Here is a 22,616-nt window from a genome sequence, read left to right as displayed (position 1 = left end):
CTGACATTTTTCACATCAGGTTATTGCTTTTTTGGGCTTTATGGGACTGGATTAAACAAACCAGAGTTGCACATTGAATTAGCGTGGTCATTAAAATGAAGCTTACTGAAAGTTTCAAATTAAAAGTCTGCCTATTCCTCTAGTGTTAGTGCACCGCCGAAGGCGGTGCAATAATATTAGCCTTTTTTATGTTATTTATTTCTCAGGATAGTGAACTGCCTTGCGCAGCAAGGCAGTTCATTAACATTAGCACAAACATTAGCATTTGAGTCCCCTTGACTATATGCTTCACACGGTTTTCGGATCACTCTAAAAGATCCTGAATAGGATGGAGATGTTTGGACTGCTTTGTTCAGATAAACTAACTGCTTCAAACCGTTAGAATCTGTTTATCCCTTTGTGTCTCACTCACACGATAGTTGAGCTGCTCTTTAGAACTACAATGACTGAAGGTCAGAACTACAACATGGCGGAACTCCCAAATGTCACATAGGGATGAGCTGGCATTTAGATCTGCTTGCTGTATGGGACTTTATATAGCTGGATTAACCAAACCACAGTTACACATTGGATTAGTGTGTAATCCACTGTAAATAAAAAAGCTATTGTAAATAAAGCTTACTGAAAGTTTCAAAATAAAAGCCTTGACATTTTTCACATCAGGTCATTACTCTTTTGGCCTTTATTTGACTGGTTTAAACAAACTACAGTAACACAATGAATTGGTGTGGTAGTTAAAAAGACGCTAACTGAAAGTTTCAAAATAATAGTCTTCACATCCCTCTCGTGTTAGTGCACCGCCGTAGGCGTTGCAATAATATAAGCTTTTTTTATGTTATTTATTTCTCAGGATTGTGAACTGCCTTGCTCAGCAAGGCAGTTCATTAACATTAGCACAAACATTAGCATTTCACTTCCTTTGACTAGTGTACTAGCACTTTTACCTAAAGTTAGCTATTAGCTAATTTTTTCATTTATTAGACATGTTTAGTATACTGAATGGAGTAGTAAAATTAAAACAACATGGTCCTGTTTCTCCACATGCTACTGCCAGCATTTAAGCTAACATTAGCATATTGGATAATTTTAGCTCATGCATCAATTTTAACATAATGAATGGTACAACTACAGCTTAGTAAACATGCTTCTGCCTCTCCACAGGTTATTGACTACGTTGCAGCTTTCTTTAGCATTAACGCTAATTTTTAACATCATAACGCTGCGTCAAAGCCGACGGGCACACTTTGGCATGCCCCTTTAAAATTTCTGCAGGAATTTTCTAGTTGAACAATACAATAGGTGCATAACGGCAACGGCTGTTCGTAACCAAGCAACCAAAAATAAACAGAAGGCTAGATAGTGGCAAAAGACAAAAAATTAGATCCTGTTAAGCATTCTTCAAAATAAAAGACTTCCTCTCTCTTCCCTTTTGTCAAAATAAATCATAAATAAAGCTTTGAATTTAATTATTTTTCACATCACCTTTTTGTAATTATGTACAACCAAGTTACATTCAGTAAATAATAATGAGCATTTAAATTATACTTAACATATGACTGTAATTAAGTAACTCCGTCCATTTTCTTTACACCCTTGTACGTTAGTGGGCTCGGGAGGGGTGTTGGTGCCTATCTCCAGCTGACATTCTGGGCGAGAGACGAGGTACACCCTGGACAGGTCGACAGTCTGTCGCAGGGCAACAAAGAGATACACAACAACACACACACACACACACACACACACATCTAGGGACAATTTGGAGAGGCCATTTAACCTGACAGTCATGTTTTTGGACTGTGGGAGGAAACCGGAGTACCCGGAGAAAACCCACGCATGCACAGGGAGAACATGCAAACTCCATGCAGAAAGACCCGTGCCAGGAATTGAACCCAGAACCTTCTTGCTGCAAGGCAACAGCTCTACCAACTACACCAATGTACAGCCCTGTAAATAAGTAACTAATCATGTGATATCAGGTGATTTCTTAACATGCAAGTGTTAAGAAATCACCTGATATGCTTTAAAAACAAACATACATCGACACTTCAAATCTGGAGTAGATTATTCTACGCCAATGGCAGAATATTTCAAACCGAGTTTGTGATTTGTGAAACCTTTATCTGAATTGTGAAACTTCAAACATGAGAGATTTAAAAACCTTTTTGTATTTGGAATGCATTATAAATGAACTATCACATTTACAATATTTGCTATTATTTTAGCTTTCTGTTTTCTTTCATTTTTTTGTCCTAGAGCACCTGCCTTTCTGTTTGGCTGTGATGCATTTTAACTTGAGAGGAAGTCTTTTATTTTGAAGAATGCTTAACAGGATCTAGTTTTGTCTTTTGCCACTATCTAGCCTTCTGTTGATTTCGGTTGCTTGGTTACGAACAGCCGTTGCCGTTGTTCAGCAAGTGTACTGTTAAAAAAAAAGAAATCTGAACAGAAAATGTTCAGCAAATACATCTGAGCCTCCGTTCTAATCACACTTTAGCCATTTCCCGAATCAGAAGCTACAATCGAAAGCCAACTTCAGCTTCGATCCAGACAGTCAGGAACGCCGCCATAGCTAGAGAACCGAATTGACGTTTCCTTCTGTGCAGCCCCGTTCTGTGTAGGATCCTGCTCAGAGTAGCTATTAATAGTTTTAACCACAGTGCAAAGCCGCATCCGTATCCGTGTAGACCAAACATGAAGGGAAACCTGACCAATTCATGTCAGCCACTGTACTAGCCTAGCATAATACCGCCACTTTCTGGACATAAAATTATCACGTTTTAACAAGATACGTATCACGTTTTAACAAGATACGTATCACGTTTTAACAAGATACGTATCACGTTTTAACAAGATACGTATCACGTTTTAACAAGATACATATCACGTTTTAACAAGATACATATCACGTTTTAACAAGATACTTATCACGTTTTAACAAGATACATATCACGTTTTAACAAGATACATATCACGTTTTAACAAGATAGTATCACGTTTTAACAAGATACATATCACGTTTTAACAAGATACATATCACGTTTTAACAAGATAGTATCACGTTTTAACAAGATATGTATCACGTTTTAACAAGATACGTATAGCGCTCGATTTTTTTTTTTTCCTGCGTGATAGCAATGCGTTTCCGTACAAAGACTAACTGAACCTAGTGACAAAATAAGAACTAGTAACACTACGGGGGAAGATAGAAGGACTTAAGAAATAACCCAACTAGAATTACTAAAGGAAGATATACATAGACTCGGACATGGAAGAATAACTAAACCTAGGGTGGTGAAATCAAGAAATAAATATTAGTTTCTATAAAACTATTATTTTCAAATAAAACTGAAAATTAACTAATAAATTAAAAAACTGCTTATGTCAACAATCTAAAGATCTGCAGGGAGGCTGAAATAAGAAATAACTAGAAGAATAAAACAGAAATAAACTATAGTCATTAAAGCACGCTTGACATGGACTCAGACAAACAAGGACAAAACCTAAGGTAACTAAAGAATAAACCTAACTAGAAATACTGTAAAGGACTGAAAATAAGGAAAGCAATAAGACAATTCTAATTACACTAAATACCTCAAATAATAATACTAATATCAAAGGACCATGAAGGGCTAAACTAAAGTGAACTAAAACATAAAGCTAAATAAAATGAAAAGCAAAACCAACCCAAAAACCTAGAGTCCTGACATATCTAGCTACAAAATAAAAACTATGTATGATTCCTGAACTATTGACCTGGACTGTTCATCTTAGAATCACATGAAAATCTCTTGAAATAAAAAGTCAGGGGAAACCACAGTTGTGTGATGTCATGGAAGGTCCCTGTGTGAAGTACATATAGAGCGAGTGCAGAGGAAGCACAGTAAAGTGGAAGACCGAAAGAGTGAAAATGAAGCTCAAGCTTATTGTCTTCTTGGTGCTTATACAGGGTGAGTTTACTTTACTTTCAGTACTTTTTCACCGCTAAAGTTAATTATTTGTTCAGTCTATTTCTTTTTGGTACTTGTGAGAGAAATCTTCAGTAAACTTATATATTTGGATTTGTGGTTAAATGGTTTTTGGTTTCACTTTTAATTATTTTAAGGTAATCAGTATGGCCACTTATGTAACACTATTTTCTTATAAAATGTTCTTATTGGAGAACATACAGAAGCTGTTTTGACTATACAGAACCGACCTGTGCTTGCAGAACAAGAGCACGTCTGTACTTCTTCACAACAGATACTCTCCTGTAGAGAAACTGAGTGCACAAACAGTTTAGGTACAGCTTGAACAATATTAGGACAAGTTTAAACTATACAATTGTGCACCATACAAATATGGTGTTGGCATTAACAAACTGTTTTAATCTGTTATATTGTATTTAAGTTTATTTAAAAAGTTGTCAGTTGAATCACAGGCAAGATGAAGTAAAAAACGATCATTAAGACATGATCAAACATTAGATGTTTATCAAATTTAAACTCCCTATCAGAAATCAGTTCAAGTTTCCTGGAAAAAGTTCAGTAGATACCTAGGTCAGAAGTCATGACAAAGTCATTTAAATAATTAGACTCTAAAAATAAAATGAATCGTCCCTTTTTGCTGTTTAGGTCGAAGGAATTTTCTATGAAGATTTGTTAATGTTTCAAAATGATTCAGTAGATGGTCCAGTTGTTACTGCTGGCTTGAGTAGGGAGATAAATCGCAGGATTGCAAACAAAGCAACAATCTGGAATCATGCAAGAGCTGTACTTTTAATTTCCTCCAATCAAATCAACAAATTTTCACTTATACAATTGCAGTCTGTAAAACATTCATTAGCAACAAATAAAACTGAAAATTAACTAATAAATTAAAAACTGCTTATGTCAACAATCTAAAGATCTTGTCTTAAAGCTTAAATGTGTCGAACACAAAGTGTCAAGTTGATTTATTGTTAGAGTATGTCTTTCTTTTATTAGCAGTTGTATAATTGTATGACATAGATTTCTATTTGGCTAAAAACATGAACTGCTTTTGTTTTTTGTTTTGCCTTGCATGAGCATTGGTAATGAACCTGAAATATTACAGAGAGACAAGGTATTGATAGCCTTTGAAGCCCACTGTCTTGAGTAACGGTGTCACTATGCCCCCACAAACTTATTTTCAAGATGTGTGTTTCAGCCTATAGGAAAGAAAAAAACACTCAAAGCCCCCTTCAGCAGCCTACATCTAATCTATATTTTCTCTCACACCCGCCCCACTTTCTGTCTCAGCTAAGAGAATTGACCACATTACTTCCTGTCACAGCAGAAAAGCAACAGGGGGGCTGCTTGTTTGTAGTGTTTCTTTTAAGGTCACACCACCTCCACACACACATAAGCAGAGGCAGAGCAATGACAAACAGGGGAACAGATGAGTCAAGGTGTGAGAAGTAGATTTAGCCTTGGACAGCTGTGAGAAGGAAACATTTTTTCGTTGTTCCACGCTTTTATTGAAATTGTTCCAGTGGATAGGTATATGTTTCTGCTGGTTCAAATTTCTCTGTCAGAAGTGCTCTAGCCACAGTTCCAAGTTTAGACTTTCAAGGAACTCAAACTTCACCTTTTTTTTTGTCGCAGTTTCACTTGCGGAAAATATGCAAAATGTGACTGCACTTAAGGGCTCCACTGTGGATCTACGCTGTCCTATTAGCAAATCTGATAAAGGCATCGTTGAGTGGAGGGACCCAGACAACAATATTATGTTCTTCAACAATGTTTCAGGTGAATATTGTACGTAGTATGGTTTAGTGAAACCATTTTAGAAAATGACAATATGTCACAATGATGACTAAGAGGCATGGAACTGTTTTTTTTCTAGCAATAAAGGACAAACGATACAGCATCACCAAGCTGACCAACTCACAGTTCTCCATCAGTATCGCCAATGTCACCTTTACAGATGGGGGTGTTTACACATGCACACAATATAAACCCAAACTCTCAGTGAAGACTGTGAGGGTGACAGTATTGGGTGAGTTAAATGATGTAATCAAATAACAAAATATTTCTTGCAGCCACATTTTAATCCACATTTGTACAATAGCTTTTGAATTAAGGTTTTTTTTTCTTCTTGTTTTTCCGTTTATTTAAAGATCTTCCAAGAATGTCAGTGATGAGGGAAGGAGAGAAGTCTGCTGTAAAATGCACCGCAAAGGGAAACTTCCAGCATCCCAAGATAACTTGGAAATTTAAAAATGAACCTGAATTTCAATGTATGTTGAAAAAGGAAAATGCAAACTTCAATGTGAAAAAGTATCTTGAATTGAGATTTGAAAGGGACAAAGACAGAAGGAAAAGCACATGACAAAGTATAAAAAACAAGAGGAGTTGATTGCGTTTTTGTAATCTGCCAGGAAAATGTCTCTAAGGGAACAATGATAAAGTGATATTGATATTGATCTTTACCCACAATATTGGGAACAAATGACTAGAGTTAAATAAATAATTCATGTTGTTAGGTATATTGTCTGCTCAGTGGCTGTTGTTGATGAACACTGTTTTCTTTCCACAGTTCAAGGAACTACATATGAAGAACCCAAAACTTTTGTCACAGCAGCAATCTTATATGTTTATCCTGAGAATAGCAGAGTCACTGTGAAGTGCCTTGTTCACCACCCAGATCTACATGCAGGACCTTTGATGCAGTTTGTGAAAGTTGGAAAACAGAGTGAGTTCCTGATATCTCTTACCATCTTTGTCAAATATCTCCCGGCAGACAAAATGTTCCCACTGGCAGGAGGTCTTATTGAAACCTGTTTACAGGAAAGTACTTCTCCAATAAATTGGGATATTTGCGGAACAGTGATAGTGTGGTTGCATCGTCATAAAACAAGAAAAGCAACAGGTTTTTTCCCATCAGTTGCTCCGTCTCATTGGCTTAAGCTCTGAACTTCTGACCAAAATAACAGACCAAAACCATTTCCCCTTTCTGTGCACCCTAAATAGTTTGGTTTCCTCTATTAAGTTGGATAACATACGTCATTTGAAAATTATCCAGATGACAATGCACATCTTCCTCTTACTTGTTTCTGATCTTTATGATGTAAATGCTTTTTTTCTCTCACAGAAACAAAACCTGTCCTCGCATCCACCTCCAGTCCTTCCACAGCACAGCCTCAGAGTTCTGTGAGCGTGCTGAGGACAACTTCAAGATCCTTTATAAGCGATAACCCAGCAGTCCACTTTTCAACCACAAACACAAATGGTCTCTCATTAGAGTGGTCATCTGCATCCAATGAGATGCTTACTGCCAGTGACCCCAAGACTTTCACCATGACCCCTGCACCTTCTGTGGAGTCAGCTACAACTGTTCACTCACATTTCAACACCACTGGTAGGCGAAATTGTTGTCATTTTAGAGCTTTCATACTGCAAGTGCGCTGAATAATATTTCCACTATTTGTGAGTATGTAGAGCAGAGAGACAAAGAGGAAATAATAGCAGAAAAAGAAACCGGACCTCAGAAGCTACTGCAAATAAAGTGTTAATATATTAACACAAGTTTCATATCAGTAGAGGTGAATTTCCATTAATGCTATGAGAGTGTGTTTTGATGTTCTTTAATAGTGAAGTTGAATTGTTCAAGTTTAAGCCAGAAAAACTCCTCAAAACCAACAGAAGACCCATAAACTCAGACATTTTTAGTGTTTTGTGATAAGTCAGTACTCTTTTGGGCTACCAGTAGCCAGCAAAGATGGGTTTAGTGTTCTTTGACAGCCCTCACCCAATTGAGTACCTGTGCTTACTCCTGAGTTGGCTGCTGATGGATAAAATCCAACTACTGTATTTGTTTCCATTCACTGTGAAAAACAAAGAAAGACAATGTCATTAAGGAAATACTTTAAATAATGGATAGAGCAAAGCCTGCTACCATTTATTGACTCAGCCAAACAGAGCATTGGTTTCCAGACCAGAACCAGTGAAACCAGGTTGAGACACGACTAACCCTTAGCAAATTATAGCATGAGAGTAGTGTATGTTATTTAACCTGTTTCTGATCGTGCATGAAAATTGACGACCCACATCCTGAGTTTTTTCTGTCTGTCTGAATTTATGTAAATACTGTCTGGTGTGCTTTGCTAAGCTCAATTAATCAAAAATTTTATCAAATGGTTCTTAAAAAAAACTTTTCACATGAAGGTCAATAGAGGAAAAGAGGCCTAAATGGTGCATGTACAAGTGGTGGGTTTTTGAGATGGAAAGTACAGATAACTCTCTTTTCTAAAGCAGACTGTCATCAAACCTCAGCTGTGGGTTGTGATATCACACAATCTGTTTCCGATGAGGAGAGCTCAGAATGTGTAGTTAGCACTGTGAGTGTAATGGTGAACAGTGAGTTTCAGCATAGGTTTTGTGTGCTAATCTGATACCTGCACATGTTCATTCTTTTTTCCTAATATCTCCAAATACCAAACAAAGTCTGTTTGAATTTTGTAAATTTGCCTGCAATAAGTTAGTTTGAACGTTAATTTTGAACCATTTATATGCTTGCTTCCAGTACTATCTACAGTGAACTCGCTCAACTCTACAACACCAGACCTAATTTGGAATGATACCACCTCTGAAACAACGAACACTACAGGTACCTTCGTCATTTTAATAGTTAGCATAAAATATCCTAACTATTAAAATGAAGAAAATGCGTTTGCTGACATCTAGTGGTGAAACTGGATATCCTCATTTAGCACACTGTGGCTGCATTAGCTAAATTATTCATTCTCACTTTACATTATTTAGTCTTTCAGTATGCCACACAGAAACATACAACCAGATCTCTTGTAGAGTGTGTGTATGGTTGTATGTGGAAAGTGGAAGATGTTTTAAATACCAACAGTTAAAAGAGGAACAACTAATCTGCCATTAACTAAATGTTTCTTATGTCTTTAAAGGTGATTTACAAGAGGACATAAACCTGGATAATACTACAAAGATAAACATGACAGGTAAACACCATATGCTGTTAAATGTAGGGTCTTTACATGACTGAATCATTGGTGGGCTTTTAGTGAGCTGTGCTATATCTTTTTCCTAGACCCTGATAAGAGAACAGAAAGGAAACAACGCTCTTCCTTATTAGTACTTCTGGTGACATGCCTCATCTTTGCCCTTCTGGTAGTGGTCATTTTCTTTGCTATCAAACTGAGGAGAGCACACATTGCCTGGAAGAAAGGTGAGCAGGCTAAGTCCTTATTTTCTGTGCAGAAACACACCAACATCAGATTTCTGCTGGAGTTGCTTTAAATGCTGTGAACATAGTATATAATGGTGCTTTCATTTGAATGTGCTTATCATCCACAAACATCTTACAGTTACAAGTTTAGACAGTTCTATGCCTCTTAGTCATCATTCACAAACATCTTACAGTTTTCATTGTTACAGAGAATGAAGACAGTGACCCATCAGAAACTAGCAATAAGTCAAAATCAAGCCAAGAAGAAAAGAACTCCCAAGGGCAACGGCGAAGAGGTATGGCAGTGAATTGTGATTCCTTTCATTTTGTAGTCAAACCTAGACAGCAGAGATCATAATCTATCTCATTCATCAAATAGAGTTAGAACCCAAACACTGAATATTTTATTATTTTTATAAATGAGGGTTGATTTTTTATTCTAAGAATGACACTGAATCCCATTTGAAAAAGATGACTAGCATGGGGATGTTGTGCAGCAGAAACAGTCTGCTTACTTGCCAGCCAGGAAATATGGCGAGAAAATGAGTTTAGATTATACTGTTCCTGTAAGTTTACATTATATTTCTTATTCTTTACAGTTACCGTTTCCACTCTCTCTTAGAAGCATGGTTTTGTGTTTGTCTTTGTTTTTAATAAAAAGAAAAAAAATCCCTCATTGTAAAATTCTCTGTTTATTTCACAGGACTCTTCAACACGGTATTCGCACAGTATGTTGTTGAGGATCCAGCAGTAATAACTTCAGTAATTAACCCAAATGCAATGACTCGAAAAGAAAGCGCCACCATAGAGCAGACCTCGCAAAGTCAGATGCAAGCCGCAATCAGAAGCAACATAAAGGAGACTTCACTTTAATAACTTCAGTCGATAGAACCTCATGGTTAAGTTCGTCATCAAATGATGAACCTTACCAGTAAAGTCAGATTCCCTGACTTCAACTGAACCTGTAATTGTGTTTCCAGCAATTTCAAGGAGCAGCACAATAAAAGGAGGCATTACCTCACTACACTCAGAAACGTTACTATTATAGTTTTGAACCATCCTGGAATTATCATTAAAAGATGATAAACTACTGATATGCGTGTTTGTTATACTCAAATGCAAACAGTTTTAGTGTGTTGTTTGTGAATGCAATGTATAAAAGTGCCAAAATCTGAAAATTACGACAAATCATGATACAGTACGAAGACAGTATGTTGTAAAAGTCATGTATTTATTAGGAAATGGTCTTTTCTTAGATTTGAAATGTTTTTTAGATTTTTAACTAAAGACCATACCATGGAAAATTGATATTTTTATTTCCTATGCAATATGTGGAAATGAAGTGAAGCGGAGGAGTCTGCTGGTGTTTATGACTAATAACTACACAACTGCATGTGTTCTTGATAAAATTTTTGTTTACACTGTTTACATGGAAAAGAATGTATTTTTTTACACAGATATCTAAATATAAGTATGCATTTTGTACCAATAAATATACGTATGCATTTTGTACCAATAAATATTATTTTGCTACAAAATATTGTATGAGCAAGGATAAGTATCAATATGCATAATTATATTTATCAGTTGTTATCATTCTTATTAATTAGGTGAATAACTAACTACAGACAATTCCTCCCTAAACACTAACATTATGAAACAGGCTTTCTGACGAATTCTGTGCAGTCTCTCATCAAGGCAATAATGAACAACTAGAAGGTTACCAACACTTGAACCAAACAACAAGCATGGCACGTGGTTAATAAGTAGAAAAATTAACGGAAAGACATGTTTTCACTCAGCTGTTTTCATCTAAATATTATCATCACTTTTAAGAGTTTGTTTTAATAACGTGGTTAAACTCGTTATCAGCATCAGCACAATCCTTGTAAAAGTATGCGCTTCAGCCAATTACCTTTTGTTTCAATAAAGAATGCCATGCACGTGTTCTCTCAAAGTGATTATGAAAGGCTTCAGTGGAAAGAACAGGAAGTGATGAGCATCGTCATTAGCGTCATCAGATATCACCAATGTCATTGGTGCTGTAACAACGACTGGACACTGATTGGCCGGCATGCCGGTGATATATAACGTTCCGAGAAACAGAACGTTCCTTGTCCTTCACGTCCCAGAGAGGTCTCAAGTCTGTCTCTGTTTCCCCATTCCATTCTAGGACATTCTGTCAACCCCGGCCGAACGATTTGGTAAGTTTCTTACTCGTTTTGTTAGCAAGTCGATTTTCTTGTTTGGGGCGTGATTACTGGTTTTGCTAACGTTTTCTTTTATACCTACATCTCTAAAATAAGACGTAATTGAGCTCTAATCAGATTTAATATTGTTAATTATTTAAGCCTGACTGAAAGATGACTCTAAAATTAAACGGTTTATATGCCAGGATTATGAATATACGTTTGTGTTAGTCAGCAGCGTGTTCTCACTGCGGTAGGGGGAGGGGTTTCTGGAACATTCTCGAATGTTCTCTAATGGCGGTTAAGCTTCCTGCAGTCTTTCCGGGTATTTTTCCTGGGGTGAAGGGATATATTATATAATTGTCTGTATCCTACACGTGTATATTTTAATATGTACTTGTTTTTCATTATTATGCAGACTGAGTGTTTTGTTTTATATTATATTTTTTTGTTATTCCCTCTCAGTAAGCATGTCTAAGGGGCCAGCAGTTGGAATCGATCTTGGAACCACCTACTCTTGTGTTGGTGTGTTCCAGCATGGCAAAGTTGAAATCATTGCCAATGACCAAGGCAACAGGACCACACCCAGCTATGTGGCTTTCACAGATACTGAGAGGCTGATTGGAGATGCAGCCAAGAATCAGGTTGCCATGAACCCTACCAACACAGTTTTTGGTATGAAAGTCTATTGCAATTCTAAATTTCCCCTGCTGCCAGTTTTTCATGACTGTTTATGCTGAAAATACATTTTAACACATTTCACTCAAGTTTTTCATCTTTAAGGTGCAGATTCATTTACATTTCCTACTTCCCAAGAAGGCGAGGCTGATCCCTTACTCTGGCTCTTTCTTTACAGATGCCAAACGATTGATTGGGCGGAGGTTTGACGATGGCGTTGTACAGTCAGACATGAAGCACTGGCCATTTTCTGTAATCAATGACAGCAGCCGCCCCAAGGTTCAGGTTGAATACAAGGGTGAAACTAAATCCTTCTACCCAGAGGAAATCTCCTCCATGGTGTTGACAAAGATGAAGGAAATTGCTGAGGCCTACCTTGGAAAAGTAAGATTTAATTTTGAAATTTATTTATATATATATAATTTTTTTTTTCTGATTTTTATAAATTAAATGCTACGACTACCTTTATTCTTTCAGACTGTCAACAATGCTGTGATCACAGTACCTGCTTACTTCAATGACTCCCAGCGTCAGGCCACCAAGGATGCTGGCACCATCTCTGGCCTCAATGTTTTGCGTATAATCAATGAACCAACTGCAGCTGCTATCGCGTATGGGCTGGACAAGAAGGTAGGCAGCAATCTGTTTCCCATTTTAACTTGAGACTGAATCACTTCAGTTCACAAACTGGCTTTACCTGCTGAACTTTTAGGTTGGGTCAGAGAGGAACGTGCTCATCTTTGATCTCGGTGGTGGCACTTTTGATGTTTCCATCTTGACCATCGAGGATGGAATCTTTGAAGTGAAATCCACTGCTGGAGATACTCATCTTGGTGGGGAAGACTTTGACAACCGCATGGTTAACCACTTCATTGCCGAGTTCAAACGAAAGTACAAGAAGGACATCAGCGACAACAAGAGGGCAGTCCGACGTCTGCGTACTGCTTGTGAGCGGGCAAAGCGTACCCTGTCTTCCAGCACCCAGGCCAGCATTGAGATCGACTCTCTCTATGAGGGAGTTGACTTCTACACCTCTATCACCAGAGCTCGTTTTGAGGAGCTCAATGCTGATCTCTTCCGTGGAACTCTTGACCCAGTGGAGAAGTCTCTTCGTGATGCCAAGATGGATAAAGGTCAGATCCATGACATTGTCTTGGTAGGTGGCTCCACCCGTATCCCCAAAATCCAGAAGCTGCTTCAGGATTTCTTCAATGGAAAAGAGCTGAACAAGAGCATCAACCCAGACGAAGCTGTGGCTTATGGAGCTGGTAAGAACAGGATCAGGTCATTTTCCATGGTGATCTTCAGTCCAGTGTGCCAACAGATTTGGGATGTTCCTTTTGTCTCTACAGCTGTTCAGGCTGCCATTCTGTCTGGAGACAAGTCTGAGAACGTACAGGACCTGCTCCTTCTGGATGTTACTCCTCTGTCTTTGGGTATTGAGACGGCTGGAGGTGTCATGACTGTCCTGATCAAACGCAACACCACCATTCCAACAAAGCAGACCCAGACCTTCACCACATACTCTGACAACCAGCCTGGTGTGCTTATCCAGGTCAGGATGCTCTGGTCATCGTCTAAAGGAGTGTGGCCTGATCTTGCCATGTTAAGTGAACATGCCAATCTTGTTGTCTCAACAGGTCTATGAGGGAGAGCGTGCTATGACGAAGGACAACAACCTTCTGGGGAAGTTCGAATTGACAGGAATTCCTCCTGCTCCTCGTGGCGTTCCACAGATTGAGGTGACGTTTGATATTGATGCTAATGGCATCATGAATGTCTCTGCTGTCGACAAAAGCACTGGCAAGGAGAACAAGATCACCATCACAAACGACAAAGGTACATTCTGGGCTGTTCTTGGCCAGTTTCCGAACATTTCTTGGCAGTTTCTAAACGCCCTCTGCTTTCAGGTCGCCTCAGTAAGGAGGACATTGAGCGCATGGTTCAGGAAGCTGAGAAATACAAGGCAGAGGATGATGTGCAGCGTGACAAGGTGGCTGCAAAGAATGGCCTAGAGTCTTATGCTTTCAACATGAAGTCAACTGTGGAGGATGAGAAGCTTGCTGGAAAGATCAGTGACGATGACAAGCAGAAGATCTTGGATAAGTGCAATGAAGTTATCGGCTGGCTGGATAAGAACCAGGTAAATGAAGGGGAGGGAAACCACCTGTTGAGCATCCCTAAACTGCCCTAATGCCCAATTTTATTTATTTTTATTTCAGACTGCTGAAAAGGATGAGTATGAACACCAACAGAAGGAACTGGAGAAGGTGTGCAACCCTATCATCACAAAGCTGTACCAGAGTGCTGGTGGGATGCCAGAAGGCATGCCTGGTGGCTTCCCAGGAGCAGGTGGTGCTGCTCCTGGTGGCGGATCCTCTGGCCCAACCATCGAGGAGGTCGACTAAACATGCCATCCCCTCAAACCTACCTCCTGGGATGTTAAGACCGAAGCCCTCTTACAGCAGAAGTTACGACAAGCTTAAGAGTGTATTGACTAGGTCCATAACTGCATTGACACATGGAAAACTTGTCTGCAAACACTGATTTGACATGTCTTGTTTTATAGACTGTCACTTCCTTAAAAATAAAATTTGCAACTGTTGACTCTTGTTCAGTTTAATTAAATCTCTGCAAATAATTCTGCTACGGTGGAGGGGGGGTGGGACTGGAAGATTATATGACTCTACATGGTGCTTAAACTCATTTCAGTGCCAGCTACCTTTTTGCTACACAAAAAAAGCTATTAAGTTGGAATCAAAAATGGCAAAGATTTTTTTTTTTTTTTTTTTTCTCAACTGAAGCTATTGGGTATACACTGGGTTTCATCTGCACTGATGAGGATTCTTGGCTGCATTAAAGTTCCATGTGATCTGACTGCCTATAGAGGGCGCTCTTGCATTATTATACTGAAGTTCTCAACTGTACATCAAACTCTGGGAATATGTGAGTTACATATCCATGTGTTAAAAGTGGGTTCTAGGTTTTAGTGTTTTGTTACATTTCCCCAGTGGGACAAAGATTTTGCTGTATCAGCAGTGGTATTCATGTATGCCGGTCCATACAGTGTTAATTTAAACCAGCCTAATTTTTAACATGTTCTATAATTGCAGCACTGGCAGTGCAAGTGTACATTAACGGGTACAAATTTTATTTACAAATGTACATTGTTCTGTTGCATACTAATGGGAAAAGTGTACATTTGCAGGAATGTACAAAATTCTTGAGTACCTCAGGTTCTGGTGACTGGCACCTTTAAATGTCACTAATGGATTGCAAGCCCTAAATACTGAACAGCTAAAACTTGGCCAGAGCAATGAACACCAACTAGTTTTAACTGAACTCAATCTTTGTAAAGGAGCTTGTTTCCAGATGAACAGTAAGTTTATATGAAATCATGTAAAGACAACACTGATTAAATCAGATTTGGATTAGCACCTTTCTTTAAAAAGTGACTTGTTGGTGACTTTAGCCATATTTAGAGGCTACTGAGGCGATTGGTTCAACAAAAGCTTGTCCATGACCTGACACTTACAGCTGATCAAAATATCTGCCACTTCAAACCAGCTCACAAGTATGAGTCGAGTGAAGAGATCTGTAAATATTTGGGGTAAAGCCAAATAACAGCATCAAAGCTATCAATTCAGGGTCATTTAATTCAAATCAGGTTATTTATTTGGTACAAAATGACAACAAATGGCTTTTCACGGCCATTTATAAATGATCCACCCATTATCCAAATTATTAGACAGTACAACTGGTGGTAACAAAACCTTGTATGAAGCTAAGGGATTTAAAACTGTAACTACCAATATTAACATTAATTCGTCTTTTTTCCCTTTTTTTAAAGAAAACATGATCAGAATGAAGATTGTGTTTGTGGTTTTTAGCCATTGCATTTGTTTTTAAAGTCACAAGTCCAGAATATCAAGGCTGCTTACTGCTAGTTTGAACATCGTAAATGTTCTCTGTACCATGGAGTTAGAAGGAACACATTTGAAAGTTAACTTTTAGATGAATAAAAAGGGGATATTGACTCAGGCAATATTCTACAGCTTTTGCCTGAGTCAGTTGACAAATCTTTTACTCGGCCATTTGGCCAGTAGGTGGCAGCATTTGTATTATGATTGAAAATGAGAATATTACTAAAGCAAACGTAGCAACAATAAAATTCATGAAAACCAGAGAGGCATGTCCCGTGATTTGGACTCTAGTATTGGTGCCTTTTATTTAGTTTAGTTTATTAGTTAGTTAACCAGTTAAGAATGTGGCTTAGCTGAAATACAGGCAGAATGATAAGATTAGTTAATGTTCTGGTTTTGAAAGAATATGTAATGAGAAATAATTAATTATCTTCATTAAATTTAACAAGAACAGATGTGCAACAAGAAGAAGGAATTACTGGTAAAACAGAACCTTTACATTAAAGTTACAAATGTCTCCTATCTTTATTGATGTGTTACTGTTTCTTTGTTTTTTGTAGCACACAAAGATATTACTTTTGCTGTTATTGGTATTAACATATCTGCGACAGAGTAGCGAACTGTCTAGGGTGTACACCGCCTCTCGCCCTATCTCTAGCTAACATTCGCTAGGAACGTTAGCCAGCAATCCTCCTGACCCCACTAGGGACACAAGGGTGTATAGAAAATGGATGGATGTATTAACATATATTTAGTGAGAATGACCTTTGTGAGATGTAAGATATTTAGGTTCAACGTAATGCATCTCATACTGGTTTGTTGTTGACTAATTTTATTCAGTCCCATGGTCATTTGCCCCCAAATAGAGAAGCTCATTCTCAACTTTTTTGTCATTAACTCAAAATTAATTACTTAGTGTAAGTGAAAGTTAACTTTTAAAGTATATTGATTTGGATAAAAATTGCTTTCATTTTTTTCCATTAAAAGACTCATTTGCTTCAGTGAGACAGCAGACACAATTCTGTTCCCATCTGAATCCTCTTTATGGCCTATTCAAGACAAGTACGCCTTCTCACACAATGGCACTGCGTAGTTTTTCAATCTATTGGGGATCCCTCATCCCTGCCAGAAAAAAAAAATTCTGTTTAAGCAACTGTATTCACTATCATTCAAACCTATCTCACTAGAAATGTTGCAGTAGGACTGTATAGTATGAACAGTTTTTTCATTTCCCATTCATTGTTGATCTTGATATTTTCCTAGCTTTGTATTTAGACACGTGCATCTTTGTAAGAAATAGTACGCTGTGGTGTATTGCCAGTGTTGGGGGTATCACACCTAGCTGCATTTTGTCCATAATGCATTCTCCTACTTGTTTGAGGCTGAGTCATTAGAGAAACATCTCTTACCCTTTTAGCCTCATTGGAGTGAAGGGCCCTACACCACAGCAACTCTACCCCTAACACACAACAACATGGCAGGAGAATTAGGCTCCCCTTGTCAGCACAGTAAGCACAACAAAGAGGCTCTCTGCTATTTATTTTAATGAGATCTTTTCATCGCCATCAGAAAGAGCATTTTAGTCTGCAATTTTCAAGCCATTTCATAAGCTGAAAATTGCCATTTGTGAACCATTCCCTCGCTAGTAGCTCTCAAATACTCTCTCATTAGTGAGCCTGAGGTGAAAATAGAAAAAAATTATCTGTAAATACAGGCTCATAATCCCCTTCATGTGTTTCAATTTCAGAAGTCTCTGATAAGGCCCTGCTCTCTTTCTTTGAGCACATCATTATTTTAATAATGGTTTAATTCCCCTTTTTCCTTTGACCTTCCCCTCTACACCTATGTGGCAAGGAAAGGTTAATTTGGGCTTAAAATGTCGTTAAAATGTCAATTACCAACAACAAACTATGCTTACTGTAGTCATGGACAAACTGAAATGTACTTTTGAATACAACTCAGACTGCTGGGCCAGTGGCAGAAAACAACGGTAGGGAGGGAAGACAAAAATAATCTTATTACATTCTAAGTAGCACCAAGGCTCTACTTTCAAAATTCACCGATTGTCAGCAAGTGTATGCAGATCTATAAAATTAGATAGCTTTGGCAATATGCTGGTCTGTAGGTATGCAATGTCTCAATGTCGTGGTGGAAAGACATCAGCAATAACTTTAGAGAACTAATTGTTGCTGGACATGAGTCTGGGAAAGTGTTAAGGGACCATTTCTAAACTTTATAGTTTTACTGACAAAAATAATAATGTGGGAATCTTAAGTCTAAAATAAAAATACAAGATGATCAGTTTTATTTTCCCCATGATTAACAAGAAACCAAAGAAAATAGATGTATTTTTTCAGTTCCATAGACCTTTATAATTGTCATAACATAATAATTTTTCAGTAGCCCAATGATAGCAAAAGTAGTAAGCACACCTTCTTATCATACACACTTTCTGAAATTATTTACAGGGCTTATTGCTTTCTGAAGATGATTCATTTGATTTCAGCTTCAAAAACAAAAGACAAACTTGTAGTATGCTGACTGCTTCAGTGAAAATCCAAATATTTCAGAACCTTACTAATTCCTCAAAAGCCATTTCGTCAGTAGTACAGCTAGAAGTAAAAAGGTGGCTGGGGCACAGAGTTGGTGCAGGACCCATGTACAGAGGCCTCCGTCCTTGAAGAGACTGTCACAGGTTCGAGTCCCAGCCCCTTCACCTTCACCCTTTTCTCACAATTCACTTTATTAGCTAACAAATAAAGGTCTCTAAAGCCAAAAAATCTTTTAAAATAAAAATAAAAAATAAAAGGAGGCTGCAGATACAAGTCACAAACTGGCTGCATTATCAATTTCAATTCAGCTTGCACAATCAGGCCAGAAGACAAACTCTTTAATATCTCCATGCAGTGCCTGTTTTTTTATGTCTCTGAAATCACCTAGGATGTTCAGGTGCCATTTACTAATTTAACTACAGTTACAATTCAGTTTGTGGTCTTGGTTTACTTTGAAAAGGGAAGCAGTGATGGTGAAAAGGTAACAAAGAATATCTAAGCTGTGCATATTCCAAACTGTAGCCCCAAAAGGAAATGAAAAACAACAGGGAGACTCATTTAAAGCATCAATACATTTAAAGCATCAATATTATAAATAAAATTAATAGAGTAATTAATAGTACAAGGGTGGAAAAGGGAAAATGAGAGATATAAAAACAAGGTTGAGTAAAAAAAAACATCTTGAACATAGTCTCCATGTGGAAACACTTGCACTTATACAACGTCACCTTCCTAAAATAAAGGCCTATGTAATGTTTTTTTTGTTGTTGTTGCCAAAGGCGATTTTGGCAACAAAAAAAGAAACTATTTCTTTTTTGCAAAAAGATAGGTGAAACAAAAAAAATCACTTTTGACAAAAAAATATTTATTTTAAGAGTTGCTTCACAATTGGAAAAATATGTGTATATTTCTAAAAAGCATTGTGAGAACTATACAGTTAGATTATATTTCTATTTCCACATTCCCATAAACAGCAGTATTATAACAGCCTTTTTTAGACAAGTTGCAGTTATATAAAACAGACACCAGGAGCTGCACTATCAATGTCAATTCAGCTTGCAAAACCAAGCTATTGTTACTATAAGATTTGTTACAGATTAGATATTCAACAAGCTTCTAAATTTTGAAAAATAAAATAACCATGACAAAATATAAATTAAATACAAAATCTTAAACACAGTATAAAACCATAGCCTCTTATGTAGTGAATTTGTATGATTGGCTACTTTGTTTCCAGATGCATTACAGGTATATAAAAATATAAAATATAAAATTCATATATATATAAAATTCAGAGTGGAGAACTAAATACCACCCAAACTAAATTTCAATTTGAACTTTTTAACTGTCTGTATTCACTTATGAGTAAGAGCTGAATGGTCTATATTTACATTAAAATCTGGTTCTAAACTGAAAGAACCATTAAAGTGCAGCCATTTGTCAGGCAGAGTACGAGTCTAAATTGCTTCCTGCTGACTTTCTTTCCCCCTTTGCATCCACAATCAGTCTGTTCATTTAGTCATATTTCTTGTGTTCCTACAGTTTATAGTTTTCGTTGTTGTCTCAGACGATTGCCTCTAAAATATTTCTATGTATGACCGACCTAGTCTGGAAAATTAGCCTGCCCAAAGAACCTAGCTGTTCTTCTCTGCATTCTCTTCCACTATATAAAAAGAGCCATGTCTGGTTATGCAGTGCCTATTAGGAATTGATGTGTACAACAAGAACATCAGAGACGCGTGTTTACCAATGGGCTCTTAGCTGTCCCTGCACCTGGCACAGTGGCATAATTGGTCAGGATGGGCTACATGGCCCATTTGTGGGGCCACAGTATTGTTTGTTAGATGTAATACCCCCAGCCTTGTTCACCCATCTGAGCCCCAGCACTCTACAATGTCTCATATCATCACCATTTACATAGTCAAGAGCCGTTAGTCATCCGCAGTGGTAAACAGAGCCAGAGCCTTTTTCTCTCTTTAACTCGTGTTTTTTTCATCTTCCCTCTGAATTTGCCCGTCAGCTCACAATTGCCTTATCTACCCAAAGGCACGTTTTATTTAGTGAAGCACCTAGGGAATAAAAACAGGAGCAGTCATTTGGGTGTAGCCTATTCTAGTCTGTTCTAAACGTATTCTTTCATTTGAATTGGGTGTTATAAGTAAGCTTGAATGGATCAAAATTAATCTGAATTAGTCATATTGAGTTTGTTGCTGTAGTGTAATTAGTTAGTTCATGCAATGCTGTAATATTATTCAGACAAATGTGCTTTTTCTTGAGGTCTTTTCTTTTTTGATTTGCTAATCAGTAGTATCTATATATTTCATACAGTAAGTGCTTTGTACTAAATATAGCGTATTAATAAAATAGTAGAGCATCCAGCTATTTAGGTGGTATCTATATTAGGGGTTGAACGACTACATATTTTTTAAGGTCGACTACTTCATAATAGTCGAGTCGATGTCGACTAGTCGCGGTGACGTCACAGTGGCGTAAGCGCAAAAACCCTTCATAAACTTGGAGGCTTTATCAGCTATTTTCACGGCAAATATTGACACACCCTCCGCTTCTCCCGCTTTTACTAAGTCTATTATGCAGAATTAAAAGAGCAATAAACAGATCATTCTTCGTGAGCGGCGGAGAAAAGTTCGTTGTACAAAGTCGGGTCTGACTTTTTTTTTTATTCCAAACACCGGCTCATACTGATGATCTCTGGATAGTGGTCACACTGACCACAATGGTGCTTTTGGAACATCACAAACCAAACGTATTATGAATGGATGCCGTTTGGTTACAGTTGAATTCAACGAAACCACCTGCTGCTCCTCCGCCCGATGCGCAGCAGGAAGCACCGTGGACTCAGCAGCGGCTCTCTGATCCGACATGCAGACGGCGGCAGAGATCGCCTCTATCAGACCCTACGGATGAAGCTTGGACTTAGTTTCCAGATGTAGTTAAACCATATTTTTATAAGAGAGTAAAGCTGCCAGGTTAAAAACTTCAATACGGAGGGTGACGCTGATCAGTCGGGTGTAGTTGAGGGATAAAAAAGCCTGACATCATGACGCGCTGTCGCACATTACTCCGGTAGTTTTTTTTAATTAATTAATTTATTTATTTTAAGGATTTTTTCGGCACTAGTTTATTTGACAGCAATCTGACTGTAAGGGGGCAGAGAGCGGAGCGGGGGGAGAGAGGCATGATGGGTCCAGCGAATGGAGAACGGGAGTCGGACTCCTGACTACCGCGGGCTAAGGTCTCTGCGGGGCGCCGCGCTAACCACCGCGCCGCGCAACGCCCCTATTGCGGTAGCCTACGCTGTAATTTACAGTTTCTCTTTGTTAAATTATTTACATTTTTATACAATTTGAGCTTTCTGACGAACACACCTATTCCACCTTCTTTCATTTCCTTGGAAAAATCTGTTTTGTCATCTGATTGCGACTAGTCGACTGGCCCAGAAAAAAGTCATTGCAGAGAAAAGAATCGACTAGTAGACTAGTCGACTAATTGGTGCAACCCCTAATCTATATACAGAATATCAATGTTTTAGGGTCAAATCTGAGCTCATCCTGTGGATTAAGAGTTTGATTTAACATACATACATAACATACATACATTGGTGTATCAAAAAATTCTGTGCATCAGAATCTTTCTGAATAAGACCGCAGTGTTAAAGTTTTCTAAATCAGTAGAAGTCTAGAGAAGCTTATTGTTGTTAGACCTTTGTAAAGCACCCCATTTAGTCTTTGACAAGAATTTCAATTCGAAGGCAAGTTGTGACAATTAGACGTGTCATTAGATGTACACAATTTTCTAATGCTACAAATGTTTAGCCCAGCTAAGTGGAAGAGTAGCAGTAGAAATGATTGGCTTCCTAGGAGCCTGGGCCTCCTTTGATATAAGACAGAAGTAGCAGATCAATCTTCTGCTATTGCACTCGGCCCTCAGAGTCCCTTCTTCTCTTGCAGGCCCTTACTTCAAAGTCAGGGGAACATAATGTACAATCTTTTAATAGCTTTAGACCAAAGCTCTTGGAAGCTCTCCGACACTGTATACCCTGCCTCAGTCTAAACACCTAATCA

The 22,616-nt window shown here is 37.9% G+C and overlaps 2 protein-coding genes across 3 annotated transcripts; both read left to right on the top strand.

Annotated features, from left to right (window-relative positions):
• The first annotated feature begins 2,989 nt into the window (after positions 1-2,989).
• On the top strand, positions 2,990-10,284 carry crtam (cytotoxic and regulatory T cell molecule). 2 transcript variants are annotated; one of them, XM_008402388.2, is made up of 11 exons: positions 2,990-3,947; positions 5,601-5,753; positions 5,842-5,994; positions 6,116-6,235; positions 6,535-6,690; positions 7,090-7,356; positions 8,521-8,604; positions 8,912-8,965; positions 9,055-9,192; positions 9,402-9,488; positions 9,896-10,284. In XM_008402388.2, the coding sequence occupies exons 1-11, from the start codon at positions 3,908-3,910 to the stop codon at positions 10,063-10,065; spliced, it is 1,422 nt and encodes a 473-aa protein (XP_008400610.1). In that variant the 5' UTR covers positions 2,990-3,907; the 3' UTR covers positions 10,066-10,284. The 2 variants fall into 2 exon arrangements, with proteins under 2 accessions (XP_008400610.1, XP_008400611.1); XM_008402389.2 differs by having other exon boundaries at positions 2,991-3,947; positions 5,601-5,744.
• A 952-nt stretch (positions 10,285-11,236) lies between these two features.
• Positions 11,237-14,664, top strand: hspa8 (heat shock protein 8). The gene is made up of 9 exons (XM_008402390.2): positions 11,237-11,396; positions 11,847-12,056; positions 12,238-12,443; positions 12,537-12,689; positions 12,772-13,327; positions 13,412-13,614; positions 13,700-13,898; positions 13,970-14,202; positions 14,282-14,664. Exons 2-9 carry the CDS (start codon positions 11,852-11,854, stop codon positions 14,465-14,467), a joined length of 1,941 nt encoding a protein of 646 aa, XP_008400612.1. The 5' UTR covers positions 11,237-11,396; positions 11,847-11,851; the 3' UTR covers positions 14,468-14,664.
• The last annotated feature ends 7,952 nt before the right edge of the window (positions 14,665-22,616 follow it).

The sequence above is a fragment of the Poecilia reticulata genome, chromosome 14 (genome assembly GCF_904066995.2).
Source record: "Poecilia reticulata chromosome 14, P_reticulata-male-v2, whole genome shotgun sequence".
Lineage (NCBI taxonomy): Eukaryota > Metazoa > Chordata > Actinopteri > Cyprinodontiformes > Poeciliidae > Poecilia > Poecilia reticulata.
This window is presented reverse-complemented; position numbering and strand designations above follow the sequence as displayed.

Coding starts and splice junctions, on each gene's coding strand:
- crtam (XM_008402388.2), top strand. CDS start 3,908: ATGAAGCTCAAGCTTATTGTCTTCTTGGTGCTTATACAGG. Junction 5,995..6,115: donor TGTGAGGGTGACAGTATTGG/GTGAGTTAAATG, acceptor GTTTATTTAAAG/ATCTTCCAAGAATGTCAGTG. Junction 6,236..6,534: donor AAATGAACCTGAATTTCAAT/GTATGTTGAAAA, acceptor TTCTTTCCACAG/TTCAAGGAACTACATATGAA.
- hspa8 (XM_008402390.2), top strand. CDS start 11,852: ATGTCTAAGGGGCCAGCAGTTGGAATCGATCTTGGAACCACCTACTCT. Junction 12,690..12,771: donor CGTATGGGCTGGACAAGAAG/GTAGGCAGCAAT, acceptor CTGAACTTTTAG/GTTGGGTCAGAGAGGAACGT. Junction 13,615..13,699: donor AGCCTGGTGTGCTTATCCAG/GTCAGGATGCTC, acceptor TTGTCTCAACAG/GTCTATGAGGGAGAGCGTGC.